Source organism: Rhinopithecus roxellana, chromosome 11 (assembly GCF_007565055.1).
Source record: "Rhinopithecus roxellana isolate Shanxi Qingling chromosome 11, ASM756505v1, whole genome shotgun sequence".
In the NCBI taxonomy this organism is placed as follows: domain Eukaryota; kingdom Metazoa; phylum Chordata; class Mammalia; order Primates; family Cercopithecidae; genus Rhinopithecus; species Rhinopithecus roxellana.
This window is the reverse complement of record NC_044559.1, coordinates 31,274,311-31,292,754: the sequence shown is the minus strand read 5'-3', so window position 1 is coordinate 31,292,754 and position 18,444 is coordinate 31,274,311. Positions and strand designations below refer to the sequence as shown.

The 18,444-nt window shown below is 38.0% G+C and overlaps 1 protein-coding gene across 3 annotated transcripts; it reads left to right on the top strand.

Moving 5' to 3' along the window:
- The first annotated feature begins 1,054 nt into the window (after positions 1-1,054).
- SMNDC1 (survival motor neuron domain containing 1) lies at positions 1,055-12,919 on the top strand. 3 transcript variants are annotated; one of them, XM_010370322.2, is made up of 7 exons: positions 1,065-1,267; positions 2,423-2,542; positions 5,229-5,418; positions 7,167-7,309; positions 8,233-8,394; positions 10,582-10,735; positions 11,683-12,919. In XM_010370322.2, the coding sequence occupies exons 3-7, from the start codon at positions 5,416-5,418 to the stop codon at positions 11,818-11,820; spliced, it is 600 nt and encodes a 199-aa protein (XP_010368624.1). In that variant the 5' UTR covers positions 1,065-1,267; positions 2,423-2,542; positions 5,229-5,415; the 3' UTR covers positions 11,821-12,919. The 3 variants fall into 3 exon arrangements, with proteins under 3 accessions (XP_010368623.1, XP_010368624.1, XP_030796363.1); XM_010370321.2 differs by lacking the exon at positions 5,229-5,418 and having other exon boundaries at positions 1,055-1,267; XM_030940503.1 differs by lacking the exons at positions 1,065-1,267; positions 5,229-5,418 and adding an exon at positions 1,443-1,590.
- The last annotated feature ends 5,525 nt before the right edge of the window (positions 12,920-18,444 follow it).

Genomic DNA, 18,444 nt, shown 5'->3' with positions numbered 1-18,444 from the left:
CACGAGGTCAGGAGATCGAGACCATCCTGGCTAACACGGTGAAACCCCGTCCCTACTAAAAAATACAAAACACTAGCCAGGCGATGTGGCGGGCGCCTGTAGTCTCAGCTACTCAGGAGGCTGAGGCAGGAGAATGGCGTGAACCCGGGAGGCGGAGCTTGCAGTGAGCTGAGATCAGACCACTGCATTCCAGCCTGGGTGACAGAGCGAGACTCCGTCTCAAAAAAAAAAAAGAGAGAGAGAGAGAGAGAAGAAGAAAACGAAAAAGAGTAAACAGCAAAGAGGGCAATCAATAAAACATTTGGCTTCCATTCCAAACCTCTGGACAGGTTTGTGTATCCGTCCAGAACGCGTATATATTATTACAAACATACACAAGGGGCATTTCTTTTTGAACACAAATGTCAGTATTCCTACCACTCTGTTTACCATTCTAGACTAACTTGGACTTTGTTCCCTATCAGGCGAGATTAATCCAACTAACTTAATTAAAATCAAGTAGGTTTTAACAAAAAAGATTTTAAAGAAATCAATATCCTCTCCAATAGGTTATTTCTGTCACGATTTAATTAGCTTTCTGTTGCTACCAAGCCTTGTATCATATAAAGCAGTGGTTCTCAGGCCGGGTGCGGTGGCTCACGCCTGTAATCCTAGCATTTTGGGACGCCCATGCGGGAGGATCGCTTGAGCCCAGGAGTTGGAGACCAGCCAGGGCAACATAAGGAGAGCCCCCACCAACACCCCGCCAACCCACCACCACCGCTCCGAAAAGCAGTGGTTCCCAAACGTCAGCAGACATTGGTATCATCCAGTGGGCTAGTTAAAACAGAGTCTCTGGATTCAGGAGGTCTGGGGTGGGGCTTGAGAATTTGCATTTCCAATAAATTCCAAACCCGAACTCCAGGAAGACAACCTACATTCCGCGCCTGGCGCAGCCCAGCTACGCCACATCCGTCCTAGGCCCCGCCTACTCTGCGTCCCTAACAGCCAGGGACAGGCTAGAGGGCGCGCGGAGTCACGTGAGTCGAGCGAACTCGCGCGAGAGTTTGTATTTCTCGCGATACTTCACCGTCTCTGTCTTTTCCTCCTTCCAGTGCCCGGCTTTCCTCCCCTCCCCCTTCGCCGCCGACTGAGTTCTTCCTTTTCAGACCGAGTCGTCTTGTTGTCGCGGAGATTTTCTTTCTACTGTTGCTGCTGCCGCCACCCCTACCACTGGGCTCATTTGCCCCGACCCCTTCCCGCCGCCCCGCCCCCAGCCCCACACAAGGTAACAACCCCCTCGAGTGAGAAAGTGAGGCCTGGCCGGGCTCGGGTCCTTCCCGAGGTGAAGCGGAGGCCCAAGGCCGAGGAACCCGCCTCGCCGGAGACGTCCAGGCGCTGGCCTTGGAGCCCGGAGCCACGGCCGTCTCCCAGCCAGAGCTGAGCCTCGGCGGCCCGGCCGGCGCTGGCCTCCGTGCGGCGGCGGCAAACACGGCCCGCAGGGGACCGGGTCGGGTGGGGCTGGGCGCCGCGCGGCTCCGTGTGGAGCTTGCCTGTTGGAGCGCAGCGGGGCTCCGGTGGTGGTCCTGGAGCTGGCGTTTGGATTTCCAGGTCTGAATGATCGAGTTGTGGCGGGCTTTGAGGCGCTGCGTGGCGGGGAGGAGAGCAGCCTGGGTCGCTGTAACTCTTGGGGGCCTTTTCAGGCTCCCAGCCTTTGGTTGGACGGGAATTTTACCAGAGAGAAGGGTCCTCGGAAACGTCGTACATTTGCTTATAAACCATCAAAAAAGGTTAATTAGTGTCTTATTTTCAGGAAACTGAGTGAGCTGGGTTTGGCGAAAGGCTCATTCCTTTGAACGCCTAAATAGGAGAGTACCTGTGCTGTTCTTTTTGCTGAAGATAATGCAGCGATAAATAGTTAAGCGACTGGGCGAAAGATTTTTGTTCTGGAGAAGCACTTTAAATACACTCAATTGAATAGTTCACGTAAAGTTAGTTGTTTGTGTAGTTAAGTTAAAAACGTACTTGTTTGACTTTGGAAGCGTACTTTAGTGCTTAAAAATAAGTATTTGGATTGTTTTTGAAAGTTTCGACTTCTCCAGCAGAGTAGTGCTTTTTAAAAAGATAACGTTGATTATTGAGCCGAATTCAGCACCTACCCTGTGGATAGGAGTTAAAAGAAAATTAGAAATTTCTTTGTATCTGTATGCTTTTTTAAAGTATGGACTGTATCTCAAGTTTATAATCTTAGGAAGTTGTTGCCTTTAAGTTTGTGGTTTAGGTGAAGTATAAACTGAGAGTAAAGGTAATGGTGGTGAATTAAGCTGCAGTGTTAGAAGGAGTTGGAGGCAAAAACTGGTAATTCGGGCAGACAGGGAAGTTAGTTTTTAGGCCTTGATTTTTGGTTCAGTTTTCATGGTCTAACCCTTTTTATTTTCCCCAGATGTCAGAGGATTTAGCAAAGCAGCTAGCAAGCTACAAAGCTCAGCTCCAGCAAGTTGAAGCTGCATTATCTGGAAATGGAGAAAATGAAGATTTGCTAAAATTGAAGAAAGATTTACAAGTAAGTATGGGTAGGCAAATGTAGTTTTTTCTCTGGTTTTCAAATTATTACTTGAATCCCTAAGCACCCAAAGCGCCTTTTGAGGGGTTACACCCCACCCTGTGTATATAGGTAAATTGTGTAGGTACTGTTGTTTCCCCAGTTCTCAGGTTTCTGTACATCAGAGGGAATGACATATTGTTCTTTGTTATATAAATCTTGTGTACTTACATAATTTTTAAAAACAAAAGTTGGTAGAAATTTCTAAGTCTGTCAGATTTTCAAGACGAGAGGTACATGTAACTTCACAATGAAAAATACTTTTATTTTTTAAGACCTGGAAAATGAAATTTAGTTCAAAAAGTAACAAAGATTGAAGGAGAAAAATAGAACCTTAAGATTCCTTTTAATACCACAAGATTCTTTGAAAATGCGTGACTTTTTCCCCCCGCAAAACTTGTGGGTTATATTTTGTATTGAAAACACACTGCAAAAATGCCTAGAGAGAGACATGTGCTCTGTATAATTGTTACATAGATGTTAGGACGTAAGGCTAGGTCTTACAGTAAAGTTGTTGACACTTGGGGAAATTGAAGTATGTGGTGAAAAGGAGATCTTTGTCATGTTCAGTAGATATGAAACCTTTTTTTAAAAACCTGCACTGGGATTTCAAGACAGAACCATCATAGTAAATACCATTTGTTTCTCAGGACACTGGACTGATTCAGAAAAATGCCATATATAATTTGCAAATATATATGACTTTTAAGAGCTTCCTTTAAATTCTGAACCTGATTTTTAAAAAGTTTCAAGGGTGTTTTAATTAGAGATTGCTTTACTAATTGAGTACTAAACTCGAATCTGTATCCTGTCTAAAAATTCTTTCCCTCCCTTTATTATTCCAGTGTCCATTAAAACTATTACTATTTTAGGGATATCACAACTGCAAACAAACTTAACTGAAATAGAGTGCAGATTTGGGATTCTGGAACTGCTTATCTGGGCATAATTAAAATGAGTTGAATACTTTCAAATTCTAGATTTAGAATAAAATTGCAGTAGTATGTTATTTTTAAACACACACAAACCATCTGGGATAATTTCAATATGAACAAGACCCCTCTTCGATACGTGGAAGCCAGGCCTGTGGGTTTCAGGGTGCCAGTCAATAAGAAAAAGATGTTTTGGGAGCATTTTCTCCCATTCCCAGGCCCTTAAGTGAAAAATAACCCAATGGTTTGCCACCTGTCCATTTGATTTGCTCACATGTTGTGAGTATACATTGAAGATGAGGCAACAGAGGTACACCGACCTTTTCTTACACTCTGTAAAGCACTTTGTTTGCCCCAAAGAGAGATGCCTCGACTACCTTTACCAACTTAAGCAGTCCTTTTTTAGGAAAATAAAACATTGAGTGCCAGTGTTCTGTATTTTGCTTCCTGGGCAGTGGGAGGAGGGGTATTTGTTGAACTGGTTGGGTTGGGGAAGTTGGGAGTGGAGTTAGAAATAGCATTATCATCAGGTCTTTTTAATATTTCTACATTAATTCATCATTAGAGTCTGGGCAGAACTGCCTTACCATGTCATGATCATTGTAGTGGAAAGTACTGTAGGGGGAAACCATTGTGATAAACATTGTAGTAAGCCCCTAAAAGGCTTGCCTGCGGGGGTTCAGTTAATAATGACCTGGAAATCGTTTCTCTGTAAAGTATCCTCTTTTCTATAACCATTTAAAACAGCACTGTCCAGTAGAACTTTCTGTGATGATGGAAATATTCTATATCTGCTATTCAGTACCATAGCCACTAGCCACATTTGGTTGGATATTTGAAATATAGCTAGGTTTACTTAGGAGCTGAGTTTTTAATATAACTTAATTAGCCACATGTGACTACCATATTGGATGGCAAGAATTTAGAAGTGTAAGTTCTCATACTTCAGATAGTAATAACAGAATGTTTTTCCTGACCAGTCTTGATCAGAGTTTCTTCCCATTTTATTCTATCATTAGAAATTTCATTTTGGTCAGTAGATAAGGTCTGTTTTGAATTGAAAACTACTCAAAAATGGAAACCATCTTTTAAGATGAGGTAATACTCTGAAAAGTATTTGGCTGTATGCTTCCACCCCGTAATTGTTGTCTCCATTGAGACTATCCTTACAGCTTCTATTTAGCTATGGGGGTTCCCGCGCTCATTCACCTTTTTTCCTTCTCTGCCTTCTGGGATGTATCTCGTGCTATGGGTGTTTAATTCAGCCTGTTACATTTGGTGAGAAGTCTGTTCGGACTGATTTTGTGGCTTCCTTATATTATTTTTTGACCATATGGTTTCTAATTTCTTGTGTTTCTCTATAGAAATAGATCCTTATCCTGGTTATTAATTTGTTTGCCCTTTGATTTATGACAAAATACTTTTTCTGCATCTTTTCAATGACTTCATTTTGCCAGTAAGGTTTCTATGTTTATCTCTTTCATGTACTGTCTTTCATAGAGACTAAAGTTATTCAACAGGCAGCAAAATCTACTAAAGTCCTGCCTCTCTTTTTTCACTTAAAAAAGTGGGTGTAATAAAATCTAGGCTAGCTAGCTGACTAGCTCCCCGGGCAGTCTATGATAATCACAGATAGTCAATTTATTAGGCTGTTTTGCTGAATAAGCTGGTTCTAAAGGAGGCAGGGGTCAAGTCACTTGTCTCATATATTACAGTGGCTCTCTGCATCCCCGAAACGCCTTCCTTCAGTAAGCAGAGTGCTTGAGTGCACCCCCTTTGACCTGCTGATATGTAGATCACAACACCTGATGCTTCCTGGAATTGCCGATTACTGTAACTGCTGCCCATCTGTCGATGAAGGAGCAGTTTCAGAACTCAGACTTGAGGGAGGAAAAGTAATTAATGGTATGTACCTTCAAGAACCCCCTCATACATAAAATAGTTTTTCTAATACTTTGGTCCATACGCACATGTGAAGAATAGAAATTTAGAAGGTTCTTCATAGTTCGTTGGGAGGGTTTTGTAAAACCATGGCAAAGTTAAAGGACATGAGGAGTAAATGCTCTGGATTTTTTCTAAAAAAAGATTTCAGCACAGGCCTCTGAATTCACTAATATGCACAGCTTTTCAGGACCCTTTTCTTTGATGAAATATATTTCTTTAACAAAGTGTATTTGGAAAATAGTTCTGTCCTAAAAGAAATAGAGTTCTAAATCTGAAACCTGCAAGTGCAGAATTCATGTCTGTGCTTAAGTTAAATGATCCTTAGGTGAATCTGGAAATATTTAATGATAGAGATTTGTGTAGGCTCTTGAGTCCGGCTTACTGGATTACATTCCTACCCCTAAAAGTGGTTAAAAGTAAGACCAGATAATTTACTCTTCTTTTGTGTACTACTTGATCCAGTTATTTGGAAGTTTCTTTGCTTTATTTGCAAAGGACTGTGTAATTAAAGAGATCTAATTAATGGCTAGTTGGCAACTAATAAAACTTAGAGATATTATTCCTACTAAATTTTTAACTCAAACCAAAGTGTTGTATTTATTTATTTATAAAACTAACCTTTCTTGAAGAGATTTAAGACTCAAATATTAGTTTTTTCAGAAATAGCCAGGAAGATTTAGAATCTTTAGAAGAGAGGTAATATTTAACTTTCTTGGCTACTGAATCAGATTTACTATTATGAAACCTCAGTGGGAACTAGAAGAAACTCAGTACATAGTTTAACTTTGTTCATTTTTCTCCCCAAACACACAGTATGATGTTTTAAATGCAACAATGGGTGAACAGCTACGCCAGTTCTTAGATCAGATAAGATGCATAGTGTGGATCTTCATTAGAGTAAAAATGTAGTAGATAGGTAGCGGAATCTGTCAGTTTGTACTATTCTCAATTTTTTAGCCGTCCCTACACCAAACATCTTTGAATGAAGCCAATAATGTAAGCCTGAATTAGAAGAAAATATTTGCCACACAGAAAGGCATTGCCTACGTGTGTTACCTTTTTTCCCCCCTTTTAAATGAAGCTGTGCTGATGTGCTTAACATTAAGGTATGGAACATTTAAAATCTAACCTGGTAATTTGGTTACCCAGATGGGGTGAGTTTTACAATAATTGAATAGGAAGACCACTGGTTTCTTTTACATATGCCTGTAGTAGTTTAGTTGAGATACGTATAAGTAGGAACATTTTTGTTACTAATAAAGCTGCTTCAACTGTTTTGGGATTGTTTGGCAGTTAATACTGCTGAGTAATGCCCTATAAAACAGTACAGTTGCATAAAATATGTTACAATAAGAATATCTAATTCAGTCCCTCATACTTGACTTTCTCATCTTTAGAGAGATCTATTCAGCTAAAATAGGCACTTAGAAATAATGCATGGTATAAGCTCAAGTCTTACATTTTCATTAGCATTTGTGGTTAAGTTGAAAGGCAACTATATGGGCTTAAATCACAGCTCTACCACTTGTAGAAAATACTGTATCTCAGTTTCTACATGGGGTAATCACAGTACTTGCTTAATAGTGTTATGAACTGCAAATGAAATATATGTAGAGTACTTAGTGCACAGTATGAAAGCTGTCATCAAAAACAAAGTTGACAATGAGAATTACAAAAATAATGTTGTGGGTTTTGTTTTTCTTTTTTAGGAAGTTATAGAACTAACCAAAGACCTTCTGTCAACTCAACCTTCTGAGACACTTGCAAGTTCAGACAGTTTTGCTTCTACTCAACCTACTCATTCATGGAAAGTAGGAGACAAGTGTATGGCAATCTGGAGTGAAGATGGACAGTAAGTGTAGAAAAAAAAACCCTAACTGTAACATGAAATAATAAAATACAATGGTAAGAAGTTTTTATTCAGTTTTAACTACCCTATTTTAATCTTTACTTCTATTAGGCAGTATGATTTATAGAGCCAATTTGATTCTTGGGTGGTTGCCATTAATACAGTTTAGTTTTAGCTTTAGATTAAGTTTCGGGGATAAGAATGACTTAGATTCTAGAGGAAGGAAAAACGGGACAGTGAATGGGTGTTTTCTAAAATAATCTGAATTCTTTTCTCCTGAAATTGAAAATTGAGTTGAACGGCTGGTTTTTCTGAGAATTCTGTGAAGAGCATACACTGAAATCATTCCTATAAGAAATATCTTTTTGCTGGGTGTAGTGGCTCATGCCTGTAATCCCAGCACTTCGGGAGGCTGAGGTGGGCGGATCGCTTGAGGTCAGGAGTTAGGGAGCTGCCTGACCAACATGGTGAAACCCCATCTCTACTAAAAATACAAAAATCAGCCAGGTGTGGTGGTGTGTGCCTGTAATCCCAGCTACTTGGGAGGCTGAGGCATGAGAATTGTTTGAACCTGCGAGGCAGAGGTTGAAGTGAGCCGAGATTGCACTACTGCACTCCAGTCTGGGTGACAGTGAGTCTGTCGCAAAAAAAGAAAAGAAACCTCTTTTCTCAAAGACATTAAAGCACATTGGGTAGATACGTGCAAGAGACTTTCCCAGCAATATTTTGATTAGGATGTCTTTTTTTTTTTTGATAAAAATCCAACTAACTTCAACCACTCTTTTGTATTCTCTTTGCTAAAACAACCATTTGGTTATAGAAGTTTCATTATAGACACATGTAATGATTGTATCACTACAGTATAAGTCTTGTAGGCTGAGTACTAAACCTTTACTCACCTGCTTACAGCCATGATATCTTTACAGGTGTTATGAAGCGGAGATTGAAGAGATAGATGAAGAAAATGGCACCGCTGCAATCACCTTTGCTGGTTATGGCAATGCTGAAGTGACTCCACTGTTGAACCTCAAGCCTGTAGAAGAAGGAAGGAAAGCAAAGGAGGACAGTGGCAACAAACCCATGTCAAAGTAAGTGACTTTGATTTTTCCATTTTAGGTGTAATCTTCCCCATTTGGATACTTGAAGTAGTCTGCAGAGAGAATCTATGCATAAGAAAGTTATAATACTGTTTTACTGTTGTTTTGAAGATTAGCAACAAAGGGTCAACATTGTCTGTATAAATGTGCCTAAGTGAATTTTGATTCCCATTTGGGCATTCAGTAAATATTAAGAAGATACTATGTACAATGAACATCTTCCCAGCATATTTTGTAAGCCAGGTGCTGGGGCTACACCACAGGAGACCACCTCGGCTGAGTTTATATTTAGAGAAGAATCTCATCATTAATGAAGTGCTTTAATAATAGAGTGTAAACATTACAAAGGGGCTATAACAGGTACTGTAAGAGAACAAGAGGTACTCAGCCTACACTTTTATTAGGGCAGATTTCTTTGAGAAAACGACATCTAAACTGAGATTTGAAAAGAATAAGAGAGAACCAAGTACAAAGCTACAAGGTGATACGACTTTGATCTGGGATTGAATTCTTTGTTATAATGAGCACTATGACCTTGGATAAGCTGTTTAACTCTGTTTCCTCGTCTGTAAGATAGGGGCCGTACGTACTTATTGGGTGTGAGGATTCAAATGATAAGTGTTAGTAAAGCTTGTAACAGTTCTGTACATGTCGTAGTAAGAGCTTAGTAAGTTTTTTTTAAAGAGGGGGTGAGCACGTAAAAGTAACAAATCCCTGTGGTAGAAATTTGGGACTTGGAAAGTGGGTGGTCTGAGAAGAGATTAGAGAGGTAAAGTCCAGAACATAAAGAGCTTTAAGCCACTGATAACATTTTAAGTAGAGGGAATATGATGTGATCACATTTGAGCTTTAGAATGATCTCTGTCAGTAGGGAGAGGCAACTACTGCTGTGATCCAGGTATAAGATGATGGCCTGAACCCAGGGAGTAGCAATGGGAATGGGGAACTATGCAGTTTTGAAAAGTAAGAGGCAGAATTAACAATATTTTGGTGAACTGCATATTTGCCACAACTTAGTCTTTTGATTTGTCAAGAGTTTTCAAAACTTAAGTTGCTACATATTCATATTGGAATATGCAAAAATTATATATTAACGTAAGCATCCCAATAAAATCCAATTCTAGAACAATTGTGTGTGTGTGTATATATATATATATTTATGTCTTCGTCATCTGTGTAAAAAGCCATAGCTTCATGGTGGTAATATGGTACCAGGGAGTCTAGATAATGCCCCTCTTAAAGATCTTTTTTTTCATCCTTTTGGTGAGAAGTCAGTGTTAACTGAGCAGAAATTATTGGGGATTTTAGGCTCTGATCCTATTTAGAACCTTACTTACAATGTTTTTGAAACCCCCAGGTGTTTTGTTTTGATGAGAATTGTTAGCTATGATTTCCCTTTGTGCTGCTGCATTCTTCCAATGTAGGTAAAATATTTTATCTGCACTGAATCTCTTCATACATTTTTTCTAAATGCCATACTTGTTAACTGTGTCTATTTGGAAGTAGATGAAGGCTTAGATACCCATTAATACTGAAACTCAACTTATTCCTAAAACTGGCAACAGCTATACAGAAGTAAAATAGAAAGTCATAGTTGAGGCTGGGCACAGTGGCTCATGCCTGTAATCCCAACACTTTGGGAGGCCAAGGCAGGTGGATCACTTGAGGCCAGGAGTTCAAGACCATCCTGGCCAACATGGCAAAAACCCATCTCTACTAAAAATACAAAAGTTAGCTGGACATGGTGGCATATGCCTATAGTCCCAGCTACTAGGGAGGGTGAGGCACAAGAATCTCTCGAACCCAGGAGGTGAAGGTTGCAATGAGCCAAGAGTACCACTGTACTCCAACTCCAGTCTGGGTGACAGAACAAGACTGTCGCAAAATAAAAAAATTTAAAAATCATAGTTGGAAGTTTACTTTATATGGGTAAATAGATTACACTTATGTTTGAAAGCTCCCAAGGATGCTATTTAAAAAAAAAAAAAAAAAAAAAACCTTGCTTAGTAATTCTGGGTGATTGGTACTGATTTTAATGAGTTAGTACTTTTTATTCATAGAGCATTGTATATGTTTATTTGATTTTTTTTTTTTTTTCCGGCACTGCCGGTGTCTTCAAGGAAGTCATTCTTGTATAATAAGTCTTAACAGTTGACATTTAACTTTTTTTTCATGCAGAAAAGAAATGATTGCCCAGCAGCGTGAATATAAAAAGAAGAAGGCTTTGAAAAAAGCTCAGAGAATAAAAGAACTTGAGCAGGAAAGAGAGGACCAGAAAGTGAAATGGCAACAATTCAACAACAGAGCCTATTCCAAAAACAAAAAAGGCCAGGTTGGTAAATCTTTTTATGACACTTTGTAAATTTGAGAAATGTAACTGTTATTAACTTTAAAATGAAAAGAGAAGTATGTAGATTTTTTAAAAGTATGATTAACTCAGATTTTGCATTCAGAATCCTTGTTGATGCTCAATTTAGCTTATTGAAAAATGTTAGCCATCATCTCTGCATAAAAATATTACAAATGAGAGAATTTATATCAGGAATTACAAAAGGTCTATGTTCTTTTCCTTTAATAAACTAATATTTGAAAAAATGGTTGCTACTTAGAGGCAGTGTGCTTAACTCTACCTGCTTTGTTAACATGCCTTCATGCTGGGCATTACTGGTAGACTTTATTTAAAAGTGCATTCAGTTTCCCTTGATACACTTATCTTTCTAAGTGTGTGTCAGGCAGAAAAAAACTGTAGCATTCATATAGGAAGTTGAGAATAAGGATAGCCTGACTTTCACCCATGTATTACTTGTCACTCCTATCAAGGTAGCCCTTCCATTGATGGACATGGCTTCTGGAAAGAAGTGCTTCCTTTTCATAAAGATGTTTATTTTGTGACAAATAAAGGCCAAGGGACTTCACAATTTAGATATCATAACAGGCCCCACAGTAAACCGCAACGGTCAGAGTTTTAATCACGCTAAAATGGCTCGCTCACAGCTGAAGTTAGGATTTGAGTTTGCAAAACTAAAATTTTGAGGTATCAGAAGGCAAGTGTCAGAGTATTAGTAAGTGTCTAATGATATTTTCCTCAACTTAGAAGTTAGAGTAAATGGCTTCCAGCATGGGACCACTTCTGTACCCATTTTTTAACACTAAACAAAGGCAATATGCTTTTCTTCTTTTAAACATTGAAACCAGAATATATTTTAATATTGCTTAAAATTTGAAATTTTTTATTTTTTCCAATACTAATAGGAATGGTTTCTGTTTTCTTTCCCCTAGGTAAAGAGGAGTATTTTTGCTTCACCTGAGAGTGTGACTGGCAAAGTTGGAGTAGGAACTTGTGGAATTGCCGATAAACCTATGACACAATATCAAGATACCTCTAAATACAATGTCAGGCATTTGATGCCTCAATAATCAGAAAAACTGTTGGATTTCATCTCTGCAGGGCTTTACATTTACCTTTTTATCCTTATATTTTTCTAAAGGTAAATTATTTGTTAGATGAGTAAGCAAGATACCATTGTCGTCATTGGTTGACTTGAGTAGAATGAAACGTGAAGAAATTGCATTTGATAACTGCTATTTGTTTAACTTTTCTCATTATCAGTACCACGGTTCCCTCAAAGTTTGTTGAATAAAGCAACTTTTGTAGATGCTGTTTCATACAGCACTTAGATGAATTATTGATCTTCCTAATATCAGGCACCTGCTTAACCTATGGTATGTACTTTTTGTAAGTTGTAACTTGAAATTTTCAGATGCTTTGAACTTGACACATACTCTGGCAATTCATTGGAACACCAAGGCAAAAACACCAACCTGCTAAAGAGATCCTTTCATTTTTCTTATTTTCAACTTTAAAACTTAGCTGTCGTTCAGTTAAGCCTAAAGATAGGTTAATTTGTAAATGGCAAAGTTTGTTTTGAGGTTTTTCCTCAAAAACTTGTTTCCTAGGCCTATTAGGCCATCTCTAAAATTGATCTGTTTTATTTTTATGTACTCTTAGTTCTGTGTAAGAAACCCTAGGATGAGCTCCCTTTTCTAAGGTGTTTTTGTTTTTTGTATGTTTGCTTTTTTCTTGTTTTTTGTTTTTTTCATTTACGGCAGTGGTACCATGTTTTGGATGTGTAATGTTTATATGGGAGAACAAAAAGCTGATGTATAGCCCTGTATACAGTGTAGATACTATTTTTGTAAAAACGCAAGGCTAAATTAATGAACAAGAGTACTGAATGTTTCATCATTAAAAATTTCTTGTATTTCTTGTGCATTAATCTGACCATAATTTCCCTGTATATTATGTTCATTTAGCTGTTTGTAATTTTTGTTAATTAGATCAAGTCTGCATTTGTTGGTATAAATGAACATCACAGTTATCCTGAGTTGAGTTTAAGCCAAATACATGCATAGAAAAGGGTCTTCCTATTAATGGAAGAAGGTAATTTTTAGGATGTGTATTATTTCAGTTTTGTATGTTTAACTTTTATTAAATAAAGTGTTTTTAAAATCTCCAGGGTGTGTGAACAAAAGGGTAAGCTCTTTAGCTGTCAGCACTTATAGTGATTAAACCTCCAAGTACTTGCACACAGCATTGCCATGGAGGAGAATATTGAGTGTGAGAGAAAGATTTCAGTAAATCCTTAAGTATTCCTTCCATTAGAAGAAATTGGATCTTAAAGGGCCAACTAGGCATGTGTTTATAGGATGTCCTCATTTTAATGGGTGTTTGTAGATTTTTGGTGGAAGGGGAAAATAAGTTTTTATTTCATGAATTTTAATTTTTTTAATAAATTGAAACTTAGGACAGTGGTAGGTAGAATTCTTCATCTCTCCCTTCCACCCCAACCCCTCTCAACCCAGGAGGGTCACTTTTTCTTCATATAATTCGTGGCCACAGGGTAGGACACAAAGGACAGAAAGGCACAAATTGCAGTAGAAAAAGGGCTCTTTGAAGCCTGTAAACTTCTAAATAAAATAGTTTCTTATTGTAACATCTTAAGAGGGGCCTTGATGGACTGCAAGATAATCCTTTGAATTAAAAAGCAATGGGAAGAAATTTGGTGTCGTTGTGTGACCCCAGAAAATGGTTGTTGAGATTACCTCGGTGGTGTTAGAATAGTAATTCACCTGATGTTTGTGTAGGCGGGACTGTTAACAGTCTTGTCCCTCTTTTGACCCTGGGGGCCTTAGTTTTCCCAGAGGACTTTGCAGTAGGAGAGAGAAAAGGAATAAAAGTGACCTTATCAAAAAAAAAAAAATCCATTTTGAAAATAGACCTTTAGAATGAAATCAGCAACCGTTGTGTCAAAGATCTAGATGTGGCCCTTTGGAAAATCCTAGTGTCAGGATGATGTTTGTGTCTGAACTAAGGCAGGACTCCTGGGGAGACTACCTGTCACAGTTTGATACTGAATTTGAGAAGACGCTCAATGAGAAGCATGATACCAACAGTATTTTACAATTGAAGGTGGTTAAGCTCTCTATTCTAAAACGAAATACAAACATTGACCTTAAAAAGCTTTGTTAGAAAATTTAATGTAGAGTTTTCCCCATTAAGAAAGGAGACTTGAAGCTTTGAAAGTGTGACAGACTGAAATGTTAAATATTGAGTTATGGGCACCTAAGTAGAAATGGTTGCATGTAACTTACCAAAGCTTGACATTTGACTGTTGTTACCATTTCAAGGAAAGAACAGTCCTAATCTCCCAGAAATTAATAACCAAAATGTTTAGTTTTAGTAGTAATCACAGGTAACAAGTGCTATTTTAATTAACATGTAGGGAGGCCACAGAGCATATTGGAAAACAGCAAGGACTCTAGAACCAGAAGAGTGTTTATTACCATTTATTACCTGTGTATTCCTCTGACTCACTTTTCTCAGCTGTAGAATGGAAAATGTTTCAGTTTTAAGGATTGAGTTCAAATGTGAAAATAGCTTAAGAGTGTCTGGCATAAGCACTATAGAAGTGTCTGCTATTACTCTGCAGAGTGGCAGTGGTGAATTATCTGGTATTTTTTCTGTAACTTCAACAGCAATCCACATTACAATGGATAACAATACCCATTGGTTATGATTTGAGGCATCCAATTATAACCATTATTGAAGTATTACCAAATTACCAAGGTTATAAGATATATTAAGTATTCCTAGTTAAATGTTTGAACTAATTTGTATACTAGGGTATGTTTCTTAATGGGAAGGGGTGAAGGTTATAATAAAAGTCACCCCTAATGCTTGTTTAAAATTAAAGAGGAATTTGTGGGCCTGGGACCAACCTTAGACTTATCCAGGCCAAGGTATGTCTGTCCGACGAACACCACAGGTGATCCTGATGTGCAACCCCATCTGAGAACTGTTTTGTTAACTATAAAGATTGGACTTTTGAAATGAAGAAAAATTACCTTTTAGCCTAATCATGAAGACTAGGCATCAAACCAAAACAAGATGCATCAGTTATTGTAGCAACACATTTTTTTTAAAAAAAATTGCTTGTCACATTGAAGGGTGTGTATGTTTCCAGTATGCAATTCTAATGCTGAATGTCTGCCTTAAAAAAGCAAAGGAGACCATCAGGTTAGCATAAAGGGAAATTGTAGTTTTGTGACTCTCGTATGTCTGTGGATTATAATTTTATAATTACAATTTTTATAAGAGAAAAACTACCGGTTGTAAATTCAACCAAAAAAAAACATTTAAAGCTTTGATACAGCTTTTTGCTTTAACTTGGGTAGTAATTGAAATATAAAGGAAGAAAATCTATTAAAACCAATGAGGTTTTATATTTGTTAAAATCTTGATTCAATAAATATCAGCTGAATTAAGTATTTGTATGGTACTACGAAGCAATCAATTAGTATAAATGGCAATTTACAAGTTCAACAGTAAATGTAAACATTCTTTGTATCTAGGATTTTTGAGTTGCAAGTTAAACTGAATTTTTACTGCAGTGGAGAGGAAGAGCATAGCAGGCAAAATAACAGGTAATATTGTATTTTAAACAGAAAAACCCAAGTAATTGGCGCCCTTTACCCGATCATCGTTTAAAAGGCCTATATATGTGTATAGTTAGGTTCTTAAGAAACATCTTAAGAGGTTCAGAAATCAATTTTATAGTTGGAACATTTTAATAATTTGTTTTGGCCTAGCCAAACATAAGTAAAACAAAACAAAATGGTGTTAGATTTCTGTGAGGTGTTTTAATTGCCTTTTAACTTACGTATATAAAGGTTGTTCTTTTGTGGCCTTGATTGGGGTAAAGCAGAACTGAGAATAATAGGGGTTTGTGGTAGTTGACAGCTGAACTAGCTAAACACACGAAGTTTTGGATATTTAATTAATCTTTCAGTTCCCAGGCAATAAAAACTGGAAACTTAGTTCCACCACACACCTTACCAGTTATTTAAAACAAAACCAGTATAGTCACTGGAATTATTTAAACTGTAATTTGTTTCTCCACTTAGTCTTTTTTTTAAGAATACAGCTGAAAGAGCCATGGTGATACTCACTAGGAGAGAAAGTTGGCATTTTGTTTGAAGAGCTACTTTCTCAACTTGGGGCTGAAAGTTAAGGTGGTTGTTGTTTTGCTGGCTCAGTGTTTCCCTTGGTAAAACTGATGTGCTTTTGTTTTTTCCCCTTTCAAGCCCTGTACTTACTTTAGCAAGATGCAGTGAATTTCTGACCAGAGAAACAAAAGAATTCAGGCTTGGAGGAAACACTTGACTTGAAGCCTGAGATCTGAAGCTAGGCTAGTAATCACTTTAATAGATGGTAACTGTCCAAATGTTCATTGCTCAGAAGTAGCAGGAAGGAGTAAGTATCCCTTTTATTCTTTTCCCTCCAAAATCACCCTCAGGTTTAGTTGACCTAGGTTTCTAAGTGTGATGAAGCTACTAATTTAGAAATAACTGATGATCTTAAATTTATACTCTTCTTATAATTTTAGAGGTACTTTTATAGGTTTTGTTATATTTTTACAGTGCTATTCTGTGCGCTGGTGTGAGCATCTAAAATAAGTATCTCAATTATTACTCTGCCAATAAAGATTTTTAAAGCATTCCCCATGGCAAAGAGCTATGAGCTTGAGGATATGGAAAAAAATTCCAAATTCCAAAACTACAGTAAGTTAGTTGGCAGTATCTTAAAAGAACTTCATTTAAAGCCATTTTCTTTAATTTATGACTATAGAAAGGTAAAACAGAACAGGAAGTGAAGTTATCAGCCAGTACATTTATTTTGAACTATGCTGCCTATTTAAAATAATCTGACATATTCCACAAGAAAAGCAGTTTCCTATTAGATCTGATACATAGGAAAGGAGATAGCTGCTGTTTCTCTTTCTTGGCAAAGTCAACACTAAATACTAACCTAGGGCACATTATTATCAGTGTACAATATGTTCAACTTGAGGTTAGTCCTTTTTTTTTTTTTTTTTAGAAAGACCAAATAATCGCTAAAACGGATGCTACATTATATAAAGCCTTCATTTAAGAAATTCTGTAGGAGGCCGGGTGCGCTGGCTCACACCTGTAATCTCAGCACTTTGGGAGGCCAAGGTGGGCAGAACACATAAGGCCAGGAGTTTGAGACCAGCCTGGCCAACATGGTGAAATGCCCTCTCTACTAAAAAATACAATAATCAGCCGGGTGTGGTGCCACATGCCATAGTCCCAGCTACTCAGGAGGCTGAGGCAGGAGAATCGCTTGAACCCAAGAGGTAGAGGTTGCAGTGAGCCGAGGTCGCACCACTGCACTACAGCCTGCATGACAGAAATTCTATAGGAAATAACAAATGACTTATTTATTAAAGTATTACCTACCATGGAATTTTGCTTAAGTGAACCAATATTTAGAAAGTCTTTTTCTGCAAGATCTAGAGTCAGAGTAAAATTCGGGATTAAGGATGCGTTAGAAGGTTGCATTCAACAGAGAAACTAGAGAAACACACACCTTTTAATTTCCTACATCTTCCTAGATGGCAGTCGGGGAGTGGGGTGGTAAGTTCAACCTTTCAAGATAGAGGTAGTACTTATAATAGCTTTTCAGGAGGAAAAAGATTCCATGAAGAATTAAGTAATAACCAGGGTCAGCAAATGTTGGAACTGGGATTAAAGTGTAATTAAAACCCTTGCTTTTCCCACATTTTACTATTTTGGGTTAACTGTTGGGAACCTGATTTTGGTCAAGAACTTTGCCTCAATAATTCTCACTGCCTCTTAAAATTCCTTTGTAATGCTAAAAGTAGTCATTGTCGGGGAGATTAGAAAGGCATTTCTACAGGAGTTTTCATACCTATTCTAACCAGAAACTTGAGTTGCCATGATTTCAGAATCCTCTAGTCATAATGCACTATAGGTTTTACCTGTACCTCTTTGAGACAGCGTCTCGCTCTGTTGCCCAGGCTGGACTGCAGTGGCTCAATCTCAGCTCTCTGCATTCTCCGCCTCCCGGATTCAAGTGATTCTCCTGCCTCAGCCTCCTGAGTAGCTGGGACTATAGGCGCATGCCACCACGCTCAGCTAATTTTTCGTAGGTTTTTTTTTAGTGGGCAATGGAATTTCATCATGTTGGCCAGGGTGGTTTCAAACTCCTGAACTCAAGTGATCTGCCTACCTCTGCCTTCCAAAGTGCTGGGATTACAGGTGTGAGCCATTGCATCTGGCCTACCTGTACCTTTTAACATAAATGTCACTCAGGTGTTTTATAAATAGGGTACCCTAAATGAGGTTAGTGAAAACTAAGGTTAGTGGAACTTCCAGACTTGTTTGCAATTTGAATAATAGTGTAGCTAAAGGGATGCTCCCAAGTTATTTAGAGAACAGATCATGACAATGGCTTTGTGTCCTACCTGAAGCAGTTAAGATTATTATTAGTATGGCACATTAAACCACATGCAGTTAGGTTATATGGAGTTATCAGTCAGGCTCCTGTTGAAATTACAGAACAGGAATGGCAATTATAATTCAAACTGCTATTCGATTTGGCATTGATACTGATTTGGTAACAAAATAGACATTTAGGAGATAGTTAACTCTTTAGGT

What these genes read in the sequence shown, in the direction of transcription:
- SMNDC1 (XM_010370321.2), top strand. Translation starts at nt 2,423, where the DNA reads ATGTCAGAGGATTTAGCAAAGCAGCTAGCAAGCTACAAAGCTCAGCTC. An exon ending in ATCTGGAGTGAAGATGGACA is followed by an intron (nt 7,310 to 8,232) that starts GTAAGTGTAGAA and finishes ATATCTTTACAG; the next exon opens with GTGTTATGAAGCGGAGATTG. An exon ending in GGCAACAAACCCATGTCAAA is followed by an intron (nt 8,395 to 10,581) that starts GTAAGTGACTTT and finishes TTTTTCATGCAG; the next exon opens with AAAAGAAATGATTGCCCAGC.